This window comes from Berghia stephanieae, chromosome 8, assembly GCF_034508935.2.
Source record: "Berghia stephanieae isolate SIO BIC M18660-M18661 chromosome 8, UCSD_Bste_1.3, whole genome shotgun sequence".
Classification (NCBI taxonomy): domain Eukaryota; kingdom Metazoa; phylum Mollusca; class Gastropoda; order Nudibranchia; family Aeolidiidae; genus Berghia; species Berghia stephanieae.
This window is the reverse complement of record NC_088367.1, coordinates 43,039,445-43,062,977: the sequence shown is the minus strand read 5'-3', so window position 1 is coordinate 43,062,977 and position 23,533 is coordinate 43,039,445. Positions and strand designations below refer to the sequence as shown.

At 34.3% G+C, this 23,533-nt stretch overlaps 1 protein-coding gene across 8 annotated transcripts in view; it reads left to right on the top strand.

The window, feature by feature from the left end:
- The window catches only part of LOC144978725 (liprin-alpha-1-like), a 76,407-nt gene that overhangs the window by 18,918 nt on the left and 33,956 nt on the right, over nt 1-23,533 (top strand). For 4 of the 8 annotated variants that reach the window (XM_078925153.1, XM_078925151.1, XM_078925157.1 and 1 more), the window contains exons 2-12: nt 3,662-3,763; nt 5,696-5,860; nt 6,553-6,627; nt 7,467-7,619; nt 7,970-8,194; nt 8,691-8,837; nt 9,748-9,882; nt 15,335-15,418; nt 16,052-16,246; nt 17,315-17,391; nt 20,501-20,582. In XM_078925153.1, coding sequence (XP_078781279.1) covers nt 3,662-3,763; nt 5,696-5,860; nt 6,553-6,627; nt 7,467-7,619; nt 7,970-8,194; nt 8,691-8,837; nt 9,748-9,882; nt 15,335-15,418; nt 16,052-16,246; nt 17,315-17,391; nt 20,501-20,582 — 1,440 coding nt within the window. Of the gene's footprint in view, nt 1-3,661; nt 3,764-5,695; nt 5,861-6,552; nt 6,628-7,466; nt 7,620-7,969; nt 8,195-8,690; nt 8,838-9,747; nt 9,883-15,307; nt 15,419-16,051; nt 16,247-17,314; nt 17,392-20,500; nt 20,583-23,533 lie in introns of all 8 variants that reach the window. The other 4 variants (XM_078925152.1, XM_078925150.1, XM_078925156.1 and 1 more) reach the window with 1 other exon arrangement.

Sequence of the window (23,533 nt, the reverse complement as noted above, 5' to 3'; positions counted from 1 at the left end):
AAATATTCATAAATAAATAAATATGTATGATAAAGGAAACAAGTTTTATAATAAAATAGATTTGAATAATTAACCAGTTAAATAATTAATTGTGTGATTGATGAAAAGGATGGATAAATGAAATAACGCTTTCCAGGCAGGCTACTTACACTGCATGAAATATCAATTTGGTTCCGTATTGTCTGCTGAAAAGTTTTAAAATGAATGATATGCATGAGTGAAAGTTCGTCGGCAAATGCCGGAAATTCCGGTCTTTTAGTAAGTGTAATAATGTAATAATCGCCTTCCGGCATTTTGACTCTTCTGTCGTCGGCTTTATTACGTTAACTTTTAATACTAGGAATTATCGGTCTGTCTTTCAGGCAAATGGATCCCCGTTAACTTTCACCCATGATGATATGTTGTGAAGCCCAATGCGTGTGGTGAAGTCATTGGAAGTGTGATATTATCAATATATGAATTTTCTAGGTTCCTGACCTTTGAGAAAATGCCTCAAAATTAAAGTAATTAAATTTATGTTTGTTATTAGCGAGGGACGTTTTGTATGCATAATTGAAAATTAAAAAAAAATAAAAAAAATCCTTCTTTCAAAGCAGCAGATTTGTGACATTTTGTGGCAGATATGATGTGACAAGGCAGTAAGTAACTTCTTTGCTATCATATCGAGTCGTGTAAGGTAATGCTTGGTAATGTGTAAAGATTGTTCTCTTCTTTCAGTGGATCATCTTTGGTAATGTTTTTGTCGGAAAGATCTTTGCGAAAGGCCCGCGTCCTATCTCAATGGTAGCTAGCAGTTCTTACTCAGTGTTTGAAGCGCCATGATCCGCATAACCCGAAAGGAATTATTTGTATTCAAATGTTATTCAGACCTGCCAAGTTGAACTTTAAAGAATCGTAGTTTTTAGGAGTTTTTAGTCGTCGCTATAGTTAACTTTATATGGATTAGCAATTTACCCTCACATTGATTAAATAAGACTTCAAAAGCCTTAAAATTATAATCTGGAACCAACTTTCATTTTTAATAAGTTTTAATGACTTATGGATTCTCGTGAAGTTCTGAAGTTTAACCCATAATTTCGTAATTATACGAATTTTTCGTATTAGTAGAGAGGTCTGTTATGTGTAAAGCCAAAGAAATGTTCTTGGGTCGTGGCTTTCTCGTGTGTAATATTATATTTATAGATTTGTGTGAGTCTAGAGAAAGCAAAATGTTTCTTCATGGGATGGTTTGGGTTAATATTGCTGTCGTAGCGCATAGCGTCAGCTTTCTACATAAAAAAAATAGGTTACTTCTTTGCTATCATATCTTGTTGTGTTAAATCCTGGGTAATGTGTTAATATTATTCCTTTCTTTTATTTACTTGATCATTTTCTCTGCCTATTCAGCGGTGATTGAATACGGATTCCCGTGTCTTTGGTAATGTTTGTCCGAAAGATCTCTGCGAAAGACCAGCGTCCTGTCATATTGATAACTAGCAGTTCTTATTCTGCGTTTAAAGCGCCAAGAGTCTCATAGCACACTTAATTCACTTGAGGAATTCGTTATTTTTTCATGTGCTGTGTGTATAGTTTAAGAAATGTTCTTGGATCGTGGATGAATCGTATATTGGATGGTGGATGTATCGTGTATACGATAATAAATCGACCTGATGACATAATAGACATCACAGACCTAACATCATTTCAACGCGTTTTCCACATAATATACAAAAACAACGGGAGCATTGAATGACACGAGTGACAGGACAAGTGTGGTGTGATGGGTAACGTTGATGTGTATAAGTATAAGATTTGCGGTGATGGGGCACAGTGTGCCTTTTGCATCTTATGGACTTGAACCTGAACTAGAAATCTGTGTGAGACTAGGACATGTTTTCATCAGGTGATTGTTAATGGTGGTGGTGGTTTATTTACTGGATTCCGATGGCCAAACGGCCTGAACGTAGAGCTGGACCTTTTACCGAGAAAAGTTGACAATGTGGCAAGAAATGTTCTAAGATCATGGATATATCTTGTACAAGATTATAGATCTGTGTCAGTCTAGGGAAAACAAAATGTTTTCATCAGGTGATGATTTGGGTTAGTTAAGATTGCTGTCGTAGAGCGCCCCCCCCCCCCCCCCCAAACAAATATTGTTGTTACTGTTAATGGTGGTGGTGATTTGTTTATGGGATTCCGATGGCCAACGGCCTGAACATTGAGCTGGACCTTGTACTGAGAGGAGCTGACTACGTGGTACGCTGTCTGCGCCGTAAGGACGAGCGGCACCTTCGAGCTTTTGTTCATGTGAGCAGCCACAACGCAATCATAAATATCATCGAACTGCCAGTCGTCTCGGTCTCGTCTCTTGTCGTCTTGATCTCGTCCCGTCTCTTCTCGTCTCGTCATGTTATTAATGTTATTGTTTTTGTTGGTATGTTGTTTTTATTGTTTTTTGTTTTGGTGGTGGTGATGATGAAGTTCTTATTGTTGTTGAGCGTAGTAGTAGTTGTTGTTGTTCTTGTTATTGTTGTTATTATTGTTATCATCATCATCATCATCATCATCATCATTATTATTATTATTATTATTATTATTATTATTATTATTATTATTATTATTATTATTATTATTATTATTGTTGTTGTTGTTTTTGTTGTTATTATTATAATTATATTTTAATGATGACATATTTTGCCCGTCTCGCATTCCGTTCTTAATGAGCGTAGGAATCTTCGGAATAGGCCCTAAATAAATATTCTATTTCAAACTGTCCTTTGCATTTTCCCCGGGTTGCTATATTAATATCGCGATTCTTAATTAAAATGGACGTTTTCTCTCTCTCTCTCTCTCTCTCTCTCTCTCTCTCTCTCTCTCTCTCTCTCTCTCTCTCTCTCTCTCTCTCTCTCTCTCTCTCTTTTTTTTGTATGTGTTTCTCTCTCTGTCCCCAGCTCTCACTCCATCTCTCTCTGTCTCTCTCTCCCTCTCTATCTATCTGTATCTCTCCTCTCTCTCCCTATCTCTCCATCTCCATCCTCTCTCTATCTCTCTCTCTCTATCTATCTTTCTCCCTCTCTATCTATCTATCTGTATCTTTCCTTCTCTCTCTCTCCCTAATTCTCCATCTCCCTCCCCTCTATCTATCTATCTATCTATCTATCTTTCTCCCTCTCTATCTATGTATCTCTCCTTCTCTCTCTCCCTATCTCTCCACCTCCCTCCTCTCTCTCTATTTCTTTCCCCCCACCCTCTCTCTCTCTCTCTCTCTCTCTCTCTCTCTCTCTCTCTATTTCTCTCTCCCCCCCCCCACCCTCTCTCTCTCCTCTCTCTCTCTCTCTCTCTCTCTCTCTCTCTCTCTCTCTCTCTCTCTCTCTCTCTCTCTCTCTCTCTCTCTCATTTGCGTGACTCGTGCTGGTGTCAGGATGAGACTTACACTTACAGGTGATCTCAAACTAAGTACAATGATAGTGTGCTCTTGGAATCTACATCTGTTGCTCCCTATTTGAACCATTCGCCTTTTGTTTTATTTTTTCTCATGTGCTTTCAATTATAAATTTATATTTTTTAAAACAATCCCACTGTCTTCCTTTTTATTGGCTCTGAGATGAGCTGCATGTGTCACAAGCCCCATAAAACTCTCTATAAACAATTGTCCTTTTTTTCCCCCCTTCATTATCATCAGGAGCTTGCCACTGCTACCAAAGAGCTGAATCAAGTGCGAGAGCAACTTCTGGAACGGGAAGAAGAGATCTGTGAACTCAAGGCTGAGAGGAATAACACGAGGGTGAGTCCGTGTATAAAAATAATAATTGATAAACTTTATTCAACGTCTTGTTATGCTTCAACTTTTTGATAATAAATTTTATTTTCTGTCTCTCTTCACTCTCCTTCTCTCTCTCTCTCTCTCTCTCTCTCTCTCTCTCTCTCTCTCTCTCTCTCTTCTCTTTCTCTCTCTCTCTCTCTTTCTCTTCTCTCTCTCTCTCTCTTCTCTCTCTCTCTCTCTCTCTCTCTCTCTCTCTCTCTTAAGCGGGTGGTTGGATGGGAGCATCACCCTTGAATCATATACCTATGATGTTCGCATGGGTGTACGATCCGATAGTGATGTCGTTTCTTCTTCTCTTTACTAGCCTATCCTGCTTCTTTGGTTTGTGATTGTATTTTTGACAGGGGATATTTTTTTTCTGTAAATCTTCTGTCTGTTTGTTCTTGGTTATTTATAATTTAGCTTATGATATCTTTAGGTTATGATTTTGATTTACATTTGTACTATTTTTGTTAGATTGCTTGTTTTTTTTTTGTTTCAGCGGTCTCTCATATAACCTCAATTGTGTTGGAAGAGACCTAAAGCAACAAACAAACAAAAAAAATCTCTCTCTCTATCTATCTATCTCTCTATCTCTCTCTCTATTTTTTTTTCCCATGACCATATCTTTTATTTGTGTATGTGCGTGCCTGCGCGCGTGTGTGTATTGTGTGCTTTTTTCAGTGTTTTCTGGTGAACTGTAAATCAATCATACTAATTTTCAGAAAATTACAAGGGATGCATATTTAATTTTTATTCTTTCCTTCTTATTCCTCTCCTTTATATTATCATAATCATAATTTCACAGATTTTAAAAAGTAATTCATTTTTACTGATAATATATAAATGCCTTTCCCCCCCAAAAAAAATAAAAATTGATCATTTTCTTCTTTTTGTTCTTTTCTTTTCTTTTCTTTGTTTTGTTTTGGGTTTTTTTTTTTGTTTGTTTTGTTTTTTTGTTTTCTGAGGAATATCAATTTAGGTATGATAACTTGTTTTGACTGATGAAAAATAAAACAGTTGGAATAAGGAGAGGGCAGTAGTAGTCCTTTTAAAGCCATCAGGCCCATGAAGCTGGAGTATATCCCCGATTCCAAAGTGTGAAGCAGACAACAGCAATTGCTTGCTACCCCCTTTAGATAGGATGCTAGTCTATCGCAAAATACTTTCCACCAGATCCAGCTACCCAATCACTGCTGGGTGGACAAGGGGGTCAGAAAAAAACCTCGGCTGCACCTGACTTTGATAGATCTCTATCCCTTTGCTTGGGAAGCGAGTGCTCTACCAACTGAGCTGTTGGGAACCCCTAGAGGGGAATGGCATGTGTTATAATGTTTAGGCTGTTACTTCATTCACTGAGTGCATCGTCTGAAAAACAGATAACTGAGGTACACATGCTAATTAATGACTGACTTTTAAAAAGTGTTTGAATTGATGTCTCTGGTTACTGCTAAAAGTAGAAAACAGTGGGGACTGTTTGAAGCCGGTGGTCGTACAATACTAACGATTTGTTTTATTTATTTTATTTGTTTTCCACGTTAATTTGTGTATTGTTGTGCTGACGAAGGGTTTGTACCTGAAACATCCATTGTCTGTTTTGTTCCCATACGAAGCCTCTCCATTTCACTCTTTCGTTAGTGGTTACTTCTAGAACATTTAGAATCTTTGTTGTTACTTCATTCACCGAGTGCATCGTCTGAAAAATTGATAATGGAGGTACCCAAACATGCTAATTTATGACTAATTTTTAAAAATATATTTGAATTCATTTCTCCAGTTACTTCTAGAACATTTAGAATCTGTGTTGTTACTTCATTCACCGAGTGCATCGTCTGAAAAATTGATAACGGAGATAACAAACATTCTAATTAATGACTAATTTTTAAAAATATTTTTCTGAATTCATTTCTCCAGTTACTTCTAGAACATTTAGAATCTTTGGTTTCAAGACACGAGAGGTCCCTCAGGATGACGGTGGTGAAAAGACAGACAAATTCACCTGCTGGAGTCTCCAGCGAGGTTGAGGTTCTCAAGGCACTCAAGTCTCTCTTTGAACATCACAAAGCTCTCGATGAAAAGGTGAGTTGAGATGACTCGATGCCCACAAACTAGGATGAAAGATGGACATGGAAAACGCAGTGTTGAAAATATTTTATTCGGTATATAAACTGACCATTTTATTTTTTTGTTGGGTTTCGTATGTTCTGGAGGTTGGATATAAGGTTCCGCAATATCCACATAGATAATCACACACTAGGTTATGGTTGGTGTACCATCATTTAAGAAATAAAAAAATTGACATTTTGATATTATGAATGGAAGAAGCACATTTTTTTGCTAATTCATGTGACTTTTAAAAAAATGAAATCATTATATAAACAAACTGACCATTGAATTTTTTGTTGAGTTTCTTCTATTCTGGGGGTTTGAGATAGGGGTGGATTTAAATAATCACCACTTGGTTATGGTTGGTGTACCATCATTACTTACTTACTTTTCCGTGGCCTGCACTTGTATGCACGTTGCCTATCATATGCTCCATGACGATCTGTCCTCGAAGTATGTAGGGATGTTGCTTGTTAAAATAGCCTTAAACTGGTCAAAAACTGTACCATCATACAAGAGAAAAATTTGCATTTTAATTTGAATGAAGAAAAAAAAAACATTTATTTGGCAATTCATGTGACAGTAATTTTTTTTTTTTTAACGTAAAGAAATAAAAAAAATTAAATTTATTATTCTGGATAACTATTTGTTTTTATTAATTTCAGGTTCGAGAGCGATTACGGGTAGCATTGGAGCGTGTAGCGCAGTTAGAAGAAGAGCTGACCAGTGCCAATCAAGAGGTAAGTCGCAACCCCCTGTATCGCAGGTTTATTAAACAAACCTACAGAGCGATCTTCATTTTTGAAAATCTTTTTTTTTTGTTCTCAAATAAAAGTTTCTCAAAATTGCTTTACAAAAAATATGCAAATGTTTTCAGTGACCAGGGTTATTTGCTATGAATGCAATGTTTTGTGTTCTAGTTTTTACTTTTGTTATGTGTTTATTTTCCACTCAAAGCTTATTCATCATTGTAATTGGAACTTCAATAACGTTGTTAGTTATTTTATTTATAGATTTAAAAAAAAAAAACTGAAGACATGTTCATTTAAATCTCTTATCCAAATTCTCATAAAGAAATTAAGAAGGCTATATTTTATACAAATTCCCTCTTTATCTAACATCATTCATGACATTCTCAGACTGCCATCTATACATATTTCATTGAAATTTATATATACAGATTTTTTTTAAAAGATAAAATGGACTGAATTTAGATATTTTCCCCCTAAATTTGGATTTTTTCATCAAAATTTTAGAGAAAAATGGTTGAAAATGTTTTCTTTCCTCAAGAAATTCAATATATGACCTAACTGAATGACACAACATCACTTTTCACTCATTTTAAAGTTTAAGTGGCAATCCATAGAAATAGAGGTAGAATTTGAAATCCTATATTTTGTGTTGATGCTGAAATTCAGATTCTTAAAAAAAAATATATTATATTATATTATATATATAATATATATATATATATATATATATATATATAATATTATATATATTATATATATATATATATATATATACAGATCTTTTGTTTGTTAGAAAAAAATAATGAAATTATTATTTTTTCATTTAGTTATTCACATTCCGAGAGCAAGCGACAAAGTCCAGGCATTCTAGCGGCAGTGCAGAGGATATCAAATCGTCCAATCGTAATGATCTGTCAATGGCACATAACCAGGGGGATGGGGAGAATTCAACTACTACTCCTTCTAATGCACATACCAAGGTAAAAATAAAAACAAAACAACTATATTGAAGATGAGTAACTGGGTTAGACTGGTTGTATTGTTTTGTATAGAGCTTTGCCACTAGTCACAGGCCTTGTGTGGCTATGTGATTTTTTGGTATAACACTTGTCTTTGAATGGGAAGGTCGTGAGAATGAGTCCTGTTCTGAATGATGCATAGATGAGTCCTTGGAAAAGGTTCTCTGTCAGATTTTTTTTTTTTTTTTAAAAAGAAGATGCTAATGATGTCAAAAGTGTTGTTATTGTTTAGATAAAAAAATATATGTATATATTATGGGTCATATATTCTAGGGTCCATTTGATCATGATTATTTGATTTTCCTTTGCAGCCACGTCTTTCGAATGGTTCAATAGAGCCAGACTCTGACATGAACAGGGTGATGGAACTCCAGGAAACAGTGGAGAAGCAGAACTCAGAGCTCACCTCAACGCGTACCCGATTACTGGAGCTGACCAACAAGATGACTGAGCTGGACGAGAGCTTTGCCACAAGTCAGAGGGACCTAGTCAAAGCGCAGGACGCCTGCAATAAGCTGCAACGGGACTTGAGAGAGGTACAGTTTGACGGGGAATGAGCAGTTGTAGTCGTGTATCGTATAAGCTGTCAAACTCTGTCAATTAGACTGTCAAACATAGTTTGTTTGGGAAATGTAGTACATACACATGGGTGCAAGAGTGCCGGCCGATTTGATTACCATTTAAAAAACGTCGCCGGCTTTTTGCGATTTGGATTTGATTGATTTTTTTTCATGTGTGGTTGCAAATTGTGTTTGACAAGTGATTGCAGCATTTTAAGCTTAAGTGTTTTGTATCATATCAATTGTGTCTTACTATGGTATACCCTTCAATAAAAGTAAATAAGAAACAAAGGTGTCTATCATTGAATAAAATGGGGGAGAGAGAGAGAGGGGGGGGGAGGGGGAGGGGGGCATCTATCTTGCTTGATAATTTGAATCCATATTGGTTGCTTTGATTGTTATGCTAGTGCTAATTTGTTTTATGCCAGGACTTATTTTGTTTCAATTTTTGTTTTGTTTTTTAATCTTCCAGTCTCAAGCTCAAAAGGAAGACCAGGAAGAAAGGATAGCTACTTTAGAAAAACGTTACCTCAATGCTCAGCGGGAGTCTACATCTGTCATGGATCTCAACGACAAACTAGAAGCAGAATGCCAATCTAAGGAAAGCTCTTTAAGAGCTGTGAGTAGCAAACATCATCATCATCATCATTTTTATCATCATCATTATTATCGTCAGTATCATTTTAGTGGGGGTTTTTTGTGGGACATTTTCCCAAATTAATTTGCAGCATAATAATTTAATGATTTTTAAAATATATGTCCTGTCTTTGTCATTTCTTTAATTTTTTAAATTTTGTTCTTTAAGTTGTTATCATTATTGTATTGCCACCATCTTTTTACATTCAAATTTATGATTGGTGAGATTATAGCTTCAAAAATACCGAATTCTGTCAATAGAATCTCTCAGTCTTCCTAGTGTCGCTTTATTGTTTTTAATTTTTATGGACGGGCAATAACTAAGTCTTGGCCATTTTTTGTGAGACCTCCTCAGTAGGGTGATCTGCAAGGACAATAAATTCCAACATAACACAACCCCTGTTTTTTGGGGGGTTTTTTGTTTTGTTTTTTTTTAATCCATCCACCTTATCATCAGTACTGACTTGAGAGTCTTTATGGTCTTGCTTGACTGTGGGTGGTACAAAGTGTTGTGTCCTTGGAAAAGATTCTTTACACACTTTTTTCTCACACCACTCCAGTGTAAAATAAGAGATTGACTGTTAACATAGATACATCTGTGGATGAAAAGTCATAATAGTAATATTTCATTCTAGGCTACATGTTCTGTCCAAACTGTTCAGTATAGGTGTTGGCTTTGCACAACTTGTAAGATCTTTGAGTACATTTAGTGGATATTGCGTTAAATGATAGCCTGAAAAAAACATTTTTGCCCTTTTTCAGGGGGTGACGGATGTTTTTCTGGTCTTTTTCTTCTCTAATTATAAATTTGATTTTAAGATTATAAATGCATTAATACAACTTCTAATGTAATTTTCATATCTTAATCTTTTTCTTTTGTAAAATACTTCAAGGCTGAAGAGCGTTGTCGCAGCATGCAAGAGAAGGTGGATCACTTGGAGCAAAAATTGTCCCAGTCGCTGAAGAAGGTGGAGGCCATGCCCACTATGGAGGCAGAACTACAGCAAAGGATGGAGGCGCTCAGTCAGGTGAAGGGTTGGTGGGGGAATGAGTCCAGGTGGTGGAGGAGGAGTTTAAAGGAAAGAAGAGATTTGAGACCTTTTTGTTGTAAACTACTTTTTTATTTTTGATTACAAAAAAAATATTAACGAATACTGATTTTTTTGTTTCAAAATTCCCTTCATTTGGATTTCACATCCCTTTTTGGTTGAGTGGAAAAAGAAGGGAAGAAAGAAAAAGATTGTTGGACGGTTTATAAGGAGTATATTAAGGCTAACGAGTAGACATCACACTTCCTCATTTACAAAACAAACAAAAATGCAAAGATGATAAATTTAAAGCAATGCCACGACTGTGACAAGTGATTTTAATTGTTTGATTTTTTTTCATTGAAATGAAAGATTTTAGTCATAGATTTAGTTCTGATTTATTTTTAAAAAGTATTTTACAACAAAAAGGAGGGAATAGTGTCCATCCCTGTTCGTTGCCATGTACCCAGTTTTGAGCAGTCTTTTGACAAATCATTTTTGAATCTAGAATACTTTTGATATGGAAGATTGTTTTACTTCCCATGAAAAATGGATTCGTTTCCTTTATCATTTATAAATTTTGAAGAAAAAAAAAATGACTTTGAAAAGAGAAAGCTGCATTGAATTTTCAGTGTCAACACCAATTGAAGTGAAAGAATTCTGTCTTTACATTTGTTTTGCAGAGTACAGAGTTGGACACTTTTTAATATTTTTTTTCATTACGCTTGTGTGGAATTACGTCACTGTGTGGATCTTACTTAATTAATCTATTGACACTATTTTTAGAATGATAAATTTTTGTTTGAAACTGTATTGTCCTCAAAGGAAAAAGAAGTTCCGCCAATTTATGAAATGATAAATATAGATTCAATAACATGGAACTATAGTTCTTTTGTTTTTTAAAATTGTCTATATCAACAGAGATACAACACGTAAACAATCAAAATGGAAAGAAAAAGTACAATTATTTTTCAATTATTAAACTTCTTAAAAAATAAAGATTTAAATTATGCAATGTATTAAATTTCTTTAAAATAACGATTTAAAATGAGTAATATATTAAATTTATTCAAAAATTTCTTCTCCTACAATATTCCTACCTTTTTCTTTTCCTACTACCACGAGTTGATTGATTCCACACTGCATGAGGCAATTCTATAGAATATTTTATCCAATTTTCTGTAGTTGACCATTTATTGTCACAACTTTCTGCCTTTTTATACATTATCGACTTTTGTTGAAATGTGATGTAGAACCAACCTGGCAGCAGTGATCATGTGTGTATAGGCTGCCTATATGCTAATATGTCAAGCTTCGTAAGGGAAGGCAGTAGCTTTCTTTCCATTTGGTTTAGTCTATATATTTCTGTGACAAAAGATCATTTTTGTAATGGTTATATTACAAAAGGCCATCAAGATTTAGTAATGCAGAGAATGATAGAAATAATCTAACTTTCATAATTTAGGATGGCTTGAATAATGATCAATAATCTAATAACTTAAACATTTAAAAACAAAAAAAAACCCTTTGGGAAGCTATTCAAAATTATTCCTGTTAAAAAAAAAAAGAAGAAACATTTGAATCAATGAACGATCTCAGACTTGTTGCACTGATTTCAATAGTCATGAAATCTTTAGACAAACTTGCTCTTATATTAAAATTAGGAGCCAGTTAATCCATCGAGTGATAGTCATAAATTTGCTTACAAACCAGGACGTGACATAGATGATTCCATTCTGCCATTTACAAACAACATCTAAAGGCATCTAGATCATGCTAGGAGCTATTGCAGATTTTTCTTCAACATTTAATACAATGCAACCTCAGTTGATTATTCAAAAATTGACTGGTCTGCATTTAAACAAGTATATTATTATTCGGGTGCTCAAATGTCTTACTGAGAAAGCTCAATTAGGACAAAATGTGTCTTTCTGCATAACTACATATACTGGTGCTCCTCAAGGTTGTGTATTGTCCCCTGTAATATTCACGATTTATACAAATGACTGTAGACGTCAAGACCTGAGTGTATCTTTAATAAAGTTTGCAGATGATACTGCTTTTCAAGGCCTTGTAACAAATGGCAACAAAGTGGCTTATAGGCAAGATAGATAATCTATCTATCATAGATTTGTTTCTTGGTGTGATGCCCACCACCTAGAGCAAGACAAAGGAGTTAGTGATTGACTTTAGGAGAGTGAAGGAACTTATAGAACCATTGAAATTAAAGGACCAATTCGTTCAGCAACTTCCTCACTACAAATACCTTGTTGTAACAATTGATGGCAGGCTCAAGTGGGATGAACACTTTAAAATAATTAAACATTAGATGTGCGGATGTACTAATTTTTTTATCAAAACTTTCTCAGTTTAGAATAGATAAAACCCTCTTCACATTATTTTATAAAGCAGTAATCGAAAGTGTCTTGTCATTTTGTATAACAACTTGGGGAGGCAATTGCTTAGCAGTGGAAAGGAACAAAATAAAGTATTAAATAATCCATTAAATGCTATATAAATGATGTTGACAATATATATCTTTTATATGAGTAAAATAACTAGAATATTAAATGACCAACATCATCCAATGAGACCATCAGTTATTATGCCAGGAAGGAGTGGTCGTCCTTTATCTATTTCAACTAAAACTGAGAGATGCCGAAAAATCATTTCTGCCATCAAGTATTAGGCTTTTTAATAGCAAGCAATAATCATGCTACATAATTCTTTTCGCTTTTTTACTTCTTAATAATGTAAATATTAATTAATTTGCTTTGTAATCTTTACATTAACAGTTTAAACTATTTTACAGTGTTGAAATTGTTCATATATAAAGCACAACTCTGCCCGTGAAACCGCTCCGTATTTATATACACATCATATATTTATTTTACTGTGTAAATTATGATACGTCCCGGACAACAAATTTCCTTTTTGGGATGCAATAAAGTATTATTTATTATTATTGTTGTTATTTTTATTATTATTATTATTATTATTATTATTATTATTATTATTATTATTATTATTATTATTATTATTATTATTATTATTATTATTTATTAGTTATAGTTATAGTTATTGTTATTATTATTATTATTATTATTATTATTATTATTATTATTATTATTATTTTATTTATTATTCCTGCTATTCTTGTACTGCCCGTCTCATTTTTTGATTAATTATTATTATTGTTATTAGTATTATTATTATTATTATTATTTATTATATTTATTTATTATTATTATTTATTATTATTATTATTATTATTATTATTATTGTTGTTGTTGTTAATAATAACAATAATAAAAATAACAATAATAATAATAATAATAATAATGATAGTGAAATAATAAAAATAAAAATAATAACAATAATGATAATGATAATAATAATATTATCATTATCATTATTGTTATTATTTTTATTTTTATTATTTCACTATCATTATTATATTTTATTATTTATTATTATTATTATTATTTATTATTATTATTATTATTATTGTTATTTTTTATTATTGTTGTTGTTATTATTATTATTATTATTATTATTATTATTATTATTATTATTATTATTATTATTATTATTATTATTAGATCTAGCAATAAAATCCAAAGCCATAGCTTTCAAAGTAACTTGCCAGTGGAGTCTTTAAATATGAAATGCTACAAAAATGGTCTTTTGTCATGCATTGTAACGCGATTGTTTGTCAACTTTTATGTCTGGAACTAAAGGTGATGGGTTGCCTTATACAAGTTCAACTGTATCAAAAATACAAATCAATATTTTTTTTTTCTCAGTTTTGTAGTTGTCTGAACTTTACGTGATGGCTTTTTTTGGTTAAAAACCTAAATAATTAATTAAATTAAAGGCAGAGATCAATCATTAATCAATGATGCATCATGTCCATAAATATCAGGGGAAAACGATCCAATGAAAATTCTCTTTTATAACTTGTGTCAAAACTGTTCAAATCCGTTATATCATTAGAAGTTTTTACTATCTTCTGCATAGTTGGGTTTTCCCTGGGCTGCACCGTTTGCGACTGAAGCCATTAATATGTTAATTTTTTCCATGAAGAAATTGTTGGATGGGGTTAAAGAAACATTGGGTTTTTAAAAAAAACTCAAACAAGCTCTCTATAAAACAATTTTATGTTCTTATCTAAACAGAGACCATTCTTCAAAGTTTGTGATGTACAAAATAAATCTTAATAAGAAAAATGTATATTGTGTCGTTACAAATGTGACAATTTTGATGTAGGTGGTAAGCAGAGGGTTAAATGTTACAAATTTACCTTTTTTGAAAAACAAAATATCTCTCTTTTGCATGTTTTTGAAGAAGATTTCTATGCATGATTTTCATAAATTTTCAATGGAAAATACGAATTAAAAGAAAGAAAAAAAGCTTGATGCAGCAAAGAGCTTAAACACATATTTTTTCCTTCAATTTTTTATTGATCTGTTTGTTGTTTTTTTGGGGTTTTTTTTTTTTGGGGGGGGGGGGGGGGGGGTTGTTTTGTTTTGTTTTGGTTTTATTTAGTTTAGTTTGTAAGCCTGACTTTTATCCATTTGTAATTTTGACCTTTCCTCAACTCTTCATATGTTTTTTTTTTTGTTTTTTTTTTTTATAAGCTGTTGAGCTAAACAAGGAAAAAATTCTGTGTTTTATTCATACTTAAAGGTAGTTTTATGATAGGACGAGAACTAGTTCCTTTGCTCATGGGTTTCAAATTATGGGGGATCGGGAGGGATTTTACCTAATTCTTAGCTTAATACTTTCATTGTGCTATATTCTGACAATGATAAATTATTTGTGGAAAAAGGTTTCAGTGGTAATTTTAAAATTAAATTCTTAACTTCAGACATATAATATACCTGGGCTCCTTGATACACATTGTTTTCAAAATATTGAGCTCAGACTGGTAACAATGCAAATGAGAGATGCAACTATAGCGTATTTTAAAGAAATTTATTTCAGATGATAAAGGTTTTTAGATGTTTTTCAAAGAATCATTTTACACTAAAAGGTCATTTGTACATTCTTTTTACATCTTTTTTTGCTTGTGTTATTTAATAATAGAAATGCAAAAGCTTTTGCTATTTAAAAAAAATTTTTATTTTGAGGGGGAGGGGTTGGGGCGAATGATATAAGTACAATACTATCACTTAAGTGATAAAATGTTTCACTTTTTTACTTTATTTTCTCTTAGCTGTAGCTGTAGATTTTCATTATTTTAAATTTTCTATTAGCTTCAACTTTCAATAGCAGTGCTGTAGTAAACAAATTGTAGCGCTTCCTCTTTTTCTCTTTAGCGGGGCGGGGTATTTGTCATGTCATGTGACAACAAACACCAACCAAATCTCAAGGACCATAGGCAGGCAGTCGATAGCTTTATCTGCGGGTCCCATTAACCTAGGGTTCCACCTCTTATTTATCTTCACAGGCAGAGGAGCGGCACGGATCCACTGAGGAGAGGATAAACTCTCTCGAGCAGACAGTTCACGATAAAGACGCTGAATTGATGAGGGTAAGAATAGTCTCCAGGGTTAAATAGCATGGGACAAGAATGATGCAGGTCTATCTGCCAACTCATCTCATTTCCCCCCCCAGGATTTTACGGATATTTTATGGTCTTAAATCAAATAAATCCAAACAGGATTTCAACATTTTTCAACTTTTTTTTGGATGCTTTAGTGATGTTTATACATGTAGTACGACTAATTTAAGTCTCTTTATGTGTTGTTTGTGTGGTTATGCGGTCTTGCAGTACCCGAAGGTCCTGGGTTTGAATCCCACTCCGAGCAGTGCATAGTTAAGTCTTGGAAAAACACTCTTTACTTACATTCTTTCACTATTCTGAAGTGTAAAACGAGTACCTGGTCTTAACAGTGTTGTCTCTGTTGATTTAAAAGTTTTTAATATCGCCTAACAGGCGTCATGTCTTGTCCTACATGTTAAGTGTTGCTGTTGGCTAGGGACCCCTTGTACATCGCTTTGAACATGTTGAATGGATATAGCATTTAGCACTATTATTAAGTGCTCATCTTTGTTAAGTTAATTTTGTTTATTTTTTACACCTGTCTATGCTGATTTGTTTTTGCAGCCTTCTATTGCTCATAGCTTTTTCTGACTTGTTTCCCCATTGTTGTTCATTCTCCAGTCTCGACAACGAGAGAAGATGAACGAAGAGCATAATGTTCGTTTGTCTTCTACGGTTGACCGTTTGCTAACTGAATCTAATGAAAGGCTTCAGCTACATCTCAAGGAGAGGATGTCAGCCCTCGAGGAGAAGAACCAGCTGACAGCCGATCTCAACAGGATTACCAAGATCTTAGAAGACACCCAACAAGAAAAGGTAGGTGAACACAAATTATTACTAAACATCTTATGCAAGGTTGCCGATTTTCTGTTTAGTTACAAGAGTTCAATATGTTAAAAAACCTCAGTATATTTTCTAATCACCCAGTGAACAGTAATAAGTTAGTACGTAATGTCTTTATATTGGATTCAGCGCTCAGATAGAGGTTGGTCAATTTGTTTGCGCTAAAGTTTTGTAAATTTTTGCCTCCTGAATCGGCAATCCTGCTTATGTCACCATGTTAAGAAACAGGCCTTCAAGTTTATCAGCATTGAAAGCCAAATAAAAATAAAAAGAAGAAGATGGCGTTGGCTGGGTCATGTGGCCAGAAGGGAAAAAGGGTCACTTCCCAAGACAGCCCTGTACTGGACAGCAGATGGGAAGAGAAAGCGGGGAAGACCCAAAGAAACCTGGCGAAGGACCATGGAGAAAGAATTAAGGAAGCAGGCCTGTCCTGGAATACAGCCACCGCAAAAGCAGCCGATCGCAAAAAATGGAGATGTCTGGTGGATGCCCTATGTGCCTCAAGGCCCGAAGAGGATTAAACATAAAAAAACAACTCCAAGTTTATCAAGAGACTTCATCATTTGATTGGTCATTTATGCCTTGTTGTTTGTAGATGTAGATTATAGGTTGTTTTGGGAGTTTTTTAGAGGCTGGAGGGATGGATGGATAGGTATATAATGTATTGAGTATATTTTTCATTTTTAGTTTGTTGTCAGAGACATAGCTTGTATATTTTTTATTGTTGTGTCAACTTTTCACTTTTGATCAACGGATGGTCAGTGATTTAACACAGCTTCATGTGTTTAAACGTTGGAAAATAAAATTTAATTTCAGACAAAATATTGGTATTAGTTGAGATTGGAGCTGAATGAGGAAGAAGACAACATCAAGAGGTTTTACTGTACTCCTAATTGAAGTGTCAAAAACTTAATGGTCTTCTGTAGGCTATCGTTAGTATATTTTTTTTTTGTTTTTAAAGAAGTCTATTTTTCACCTCTTCTTTATGACCACTATATACACCTTCTTTACATTTTGTATTTTTTTTTTTTAATACATCAGGAACGTATCAACGATGACTTGTTACGATATCGTAAAGAAGTGGAAACTATGCGAATGCAAATGGAGCAACTCATGAGGTAAAAATTTCATCTTTACTTTTAATAATAAATAATGAACTTTATTCATCCTTTACAAAAGACATGACAAAGAAAAGAGATGGATTAAATTATTGACATTAAAAGTACACAGAAATCAGCATTAAGTAACCTATAAATACCTCAAAATGAATTATATAAGAATGTATCCATTACATACAATATAGTGAATATTATTTAGATAGAGATCATATGTAGGTTTATAGAATAAAAAATAAATTTGGTTATTGATTTAAGAGTATATTTAGTATCACAATCTAAAATATTTCACTGCAGATGTTTGGAAGATAAAAATGGTGTAGAAAGAGATCAGTTAGTGAGTAGGTATACATAATCTCTTTGCTAAAATTATCTATAAGAATGTAAACCATATCTACTGCTAAGAACAAAAGTGAAATAAATAGTACAATAGAGATTCATAATTCTTACTTATTGAATAATCTGATACTTGTCGGGAGAAAGGAACATTTATGTCTTTCACTTTTGGTTTTGATTGAGAGAAAGAACTCTGTCACTTCTAATAGATACTGTGATGTGTTTATTGAGCACAGCGTACATAACGATAACAGTTTAGTTGAGACGGTATCCAGTTCCTGACACCTGCTGACCCGGTCACGGTGAGCGGTCAATCACCAAGAGGAATTTACCTAACGGGGATTGCCGGTTCACTCAATTTAACAATGTTTTGTTTTATTGTCTGTTAGACACCCATATTGAATGAGTTGAAATATCACTACTTGGTATAAAAGTTTATATTTTCTACTTTTACTGTGTGTTTTTTATTTTTTCATAGTATTACTAGATTTCTCAATATAAGTTATCAATGGACGGTAACAAATTACACAAAAAATATAGCGGGTGCAACATTTCAAAAATTAGAGAAAAAAACGTTGCTATGGATTTGTCTGAATTTTATGTATTATAAAGACGATGTAAATACTTCTCCTCACAAAAAACGTATTTTTCCTCAACAAAAATATATCCGCTACGAGCATTCAAACTCGTCAGTGTAGTTTGGGGCTGGTCTTTAACTGCATTGCGTTGATGACAAATCGCATTTTATTCATATCATTGATAATGCCGGATGCTCTTTTTTTTCCAATTTTGCTGTTGTTTGGTGACAGGTCTCTGTGCCTTGTTCTCCAAGAAGTCTAAGTCTAAACTTATATTGAGTGATGTGTGGTATGCAGTGGTACTCAAGGAGGTGTTGTTTTGGGATTATTTTGTTTGGAAAATATTTTCTGTATGTATCCGTGTAATGTTTTATTGCACTTTGAATATATTGGATTGTGTCTGCTTTGATTGATTTTGTGTGTGAAATAAAGTTGTGCACATGACTATAGGCCTTGTTTATATTGTCGAAAATTAATCCAATACTGCATGCGTCGTCAATGGTGAGTGGGTCGTGGGTGCAGTTCTTTGTTTGTTGGATAATTGTAAGTGTAGACATTTTCTTGTAAGTATTTGTGGCAGTGGTTGCCAATGAATGATCTGCTGTGGTACGCCTGTTGTGTAATGCGGTATTCTGTCCAATTCAGAGGCAATAGGACCATCCCTGAGGGTCAGTGGCTCGTGCATGAGATTTGAAAGTCTCTCCTGCGTTTTGGAGTTTGTTGTTATATTCTACTCTGTCGATATCAAACATGCAAGTGCAACCCGTTTCAAGGTTGATTTATTTATTATTAGCGTCTTGGCAATGAGAAAATACAAAGAAGCTAATGAGTCGTGTGTTCAATGTGCTTTATAATGTGTACTTTTTACACATAAATTATGAGTGTGCTCCTTGCTTGTCCAATGCCGTGTCAGTCCCATAGACTAAAAGAATGTCATTAGAATAATTTGAACATTTAAATGGTTTCTTGCGGGCACGTTTCTATTTCTGTGTTAAACAAATCATACCACATGTCCTACATAATGAATTCACTGCTTGGTTAGGACTTGCAATTGTGTGGTCCATGCTGTAAGAGAAAATTCAAAATTGACTGAGCGATGTAAGCAATGATATAGTGAATTAATGAATAAAATGAGTTTTAAAACACTCTGTATTACTTCTCATATCCATGCATACATAACAGCGTACATAAAATTTGGAAAAAGAAAAACCAAATACTTCAACCAATTTGGTGAAAGAAAGGGGGGGGGGGGGGGGGCAGGAAAATTCTAACAAGCTGTTGAGCTAAGTTGAGGCCCAACACACAATGTCATTTAAAATTAAACATTAGCAAGATAATTCAAATAATGCAATTTAAAAATCAAATTAACTCATCATTGAAAAAAAAATAATATATATTTAACAATAAAACCGCAGCGAAATATTACGTTTCAAGAACAAGGCTAAAGAGGTAATATCATTATTACCTGACCTACCGCGGAAAAATAATCATTACAAAATAATGAAAACTGAAGAGTAAATGAAACTTACCTCATTTCGTAGTAAAACCTGTGCCTTGTGAATCACAACAAAAAAAATTAGAAGTTTATAGCAACGTTTTTTTAGAATCCTGAGGTAATTACAAGTAATTTAATTTAAATGCTATAGAAAAATAGGTGAATTTGAATCACGGCTTGTGGAATAAGTACTGGAGATATTGAAATAAAAATTGGACCGATGGAAAGAGGTCTGCGAGAATTCTTTGCATTTTGGGTGGAATTGCATCGTCACGAAGATCATGAGGTTAATTGGTACGGAAATCATCCATTGGTATCACCCAATGCACGTCAAATCTACATTCTGGGAATTGATATCGGCTGACCGCTGTTGACCCAGGTTACCTGTCGGGTGAGGTTGCGTCGGCGCTCGGAACAGCGGGAAACTAAACGGTCAGATTTATAGTGCAGTTTAGACGCCGTGTGAGGGGATGTTTTAACTTTATTTGTGTCATTTAGGTGATCATAAAACTCACTGCATTTACGTTATAAGATAGATTATCATTATGGTATAAAATTTAGTTGAAGTGATTTTTCTGAATAGCTTTTTAGGATTTTATTTTCAATTATTTTCATAGTTTAAAAAAATTAACATTTTAAAATTCACAACAGGCATATAATATGATAATATAATCGATAATCTCCTCTCTATTCATATCTGCAGAGCGGGCTATGCATTTGAGGACAATGTAAATAGACGACACCACAGAGGAAGGGAGCAAGCTCTGAATGATGATCCTACAAAGGTCGGTTTATCTTCTTTTTTAAAAATCTTAATTGTGAATGATTTTAAGGAAATACAATACTTTATGTTATTGACAGTTTGTTATGACAATGCAGTCGCAATAATAATAATAATATTAATAATAGACTCTTATAGAATGCACAGTATCCTCGTCTATGAGATTCTTGGCTTTTACTTCAACACAAAACAATATCAAAGAAAGCACATGACATCAAAAAAGAAATGTTTTCAAGGATTTCTTGAACACAGACATAGATTTGAACTCCCTGATGCTCTGTGGAATGGTGTTCCATACAGACAGACCAGAATGAGAAGGAACAAGAACCTTCTTCCCACCTTTGTATCAGTCATCACGTTATCATTGTTGCCCGTCTTCTTCATCATTATCATATGGACAAAAAAAAAGTTTGCCATGCATCATTTTATTCTTAAAACAAACTTTACAAATTTTTTTGATTTCATTGAGACTCTTATCTGCTGGATTACTATAATTATTATTATTATTATCATCATCATCATCATCATCATCATCATCATCATCATCATCATCATCATCATCATCATCATCATCATCAGCAGCAGCAGTTGTCTATTAATATACGATTCTTTCATCTCTTTGTATTTATTAACTCACTCAATCCTAGAGATTTTTCCTACTTTTCAAAATTGGAAAAAAAAATGTATTAAAAATGAGCATGTACATAGATACTTTTATTAAAGTACCTTTAACATGCAAAAACTAAAAACATTAGCTTTGATACTAGGCCTCAGAATTTGTCTCAGAAAAATGTAATAAAAAGGCATGTGCTAAAAGTAACCCAGGAAATAGTCGGTGTTAGGGTTGAGTGAATTAAACGAGTTATTTTATAGTGCCCAATAACATAACGAGCTTGCACGAATAAGAATATAACAAAATGAATAAATACAAAGAAATGAAAGAATATGTTTATATTATTCCACCCCTACAAGTAAGATTATTAGATATTTTGGTAACAACAAGATATGAAGTGAGTAGAAAAGTGCCAGAAGACAATAGAGAATAAAAAAATTTTTCGCGGCGGTGGTGGGGTTTGAACCTGCGACCTTATTGGTACGACAACTCCGCCTGGCAGGTGAGAGCGCGGCTCTACCGTGTGAGCCACCCACGAACACAAAATATTCGTTTCAAACCCAAAATCACCTCTAGATCCCTCTCTCACCCACCTCTTGAGACCGCCGATTCGTTCACCACCATCACGAAGTAATGTTGACCAGCAGTTAAGCTTAATAGCCAATATTCTCATCACAAACATATAACATAGAAACGATTGAGACATTGAGTATGCTCCGGTGTATGGGGTGAATTTTTAATTCAGAAAAGCGAGTGGAGCAGGCACTTATGTTGGTAACAACAAGATATGAAGTGAGTAGAAAAGTGCCAGAAGACAATAGAGAATAAAAATTTTTTTCGCGGCGGTGGTGGGGTCTGAACCTGCGACCTTATTGGTACGACAACTCCGCCTGGCAGGTGAGAGCGTGGCTCTACCGTGTGAGCCACCCACGAACACAAAAATATTCGTTTCAAACCCAAAGTCACCTCTAGATCCCTCTCTCACCCACCTCCCGAGATCGCCGATTCGTTCACCACCATCACGAAGTAATGTTGACCAGCAGTTAAGCTTAATAGCCAATATTCTCATCACAAACATATAACATAGAAACGATTGAGACATTGAGTATGCTCCGGTGTATGGGGTGAATTTTTAATTCAGAAAAGCGAGTGGAGCAGGCACTTATGTTGGTAACAACAAGATATGAAGTGAGTAGAAAAGTGCCAGAAGACAATAGAGAATAAAAAATTTTTTCGCGGCGGTGGTGGGGTTTGAACCTGCGACCTTATTGGTACGACAACTCCGCCTGGCAGGTGAGAGCGCGGCTCTACCGTGTGAGCCACCCACGAACACAAAATATTCGTTTCAAACCCAAAGTCACCTCTAGATCCCTCTCTCACCCACCTCTTGAGACCGCCGATTCGTTCACCACCATCACGAAGTAATGTTGACCAGCAGTTAAGCTTAATAGCCAATATTCTCATCACAAACATATAACATAGAAACGATTGAGACATTGAGTATGCTCCGGTGTATGGGGTGAATTTTTAATTCAGAAAAGCGAGTGGAGCAGGCACTTATGTTGGTAACAACAAGATATGAAGTGAGTAGAAAAGTGCCAGAAGACAATAGAGAATAAAAAAATTTTTATTTCTCTATTGTCTTCTGGCACTTTTCTACTCACTTCATATCTTGTTGTTACCAACATAAGTGCCTGCTCCACTCGCTTTTCTGAATTAAAAATTCACCCCATACACCGGAGCATACTCAATGTCTCAATCGTTTCTATGTTATATGTTTGTGATGAGAATATTGGCTATTAAGCTTAACTGCTGGTCAACATTACTTCGTGATGGTGGTGAACGAATCGGCGGTCTCAAGAGGTGGGTGAGAGAGGGATCTAGAGGTGACTTTGGGTTTGAAACGAATATTTTGTGTTCGTGGGTGGCTCACACGGTAGAGCCGCGCTCTCACCTGCCAGGCGGAGTTGTCGTACCAATAAGGTCGCAGGTTCAAACCCCACCACCGCCGCGAAAAAATTTTTTATTCTCTATTGTCTTCTGGCACTTTTCTACTCACTTCATATCTTGTTGTTACCAACATAAGTGCCTGCTCCACTCGCTTTTCTGAATTAGATATTTTGGAACCAAATGGTATGGTATTAGTACTTCTATTCACCATAATTTGTATCTTTCTCCTTCTGCTTAAATGACAATTTGACCCAAAAGTCGTTGGATTTGTATTCCTGCGCACCAAGCGATTATTTATAATTGTCTTTTACACCTTATTTCACACCAATAAAATGTGCGCAAATATTATGCAATCGTTGAATACATTTTTTATTCAACGCATTCAAAGCATT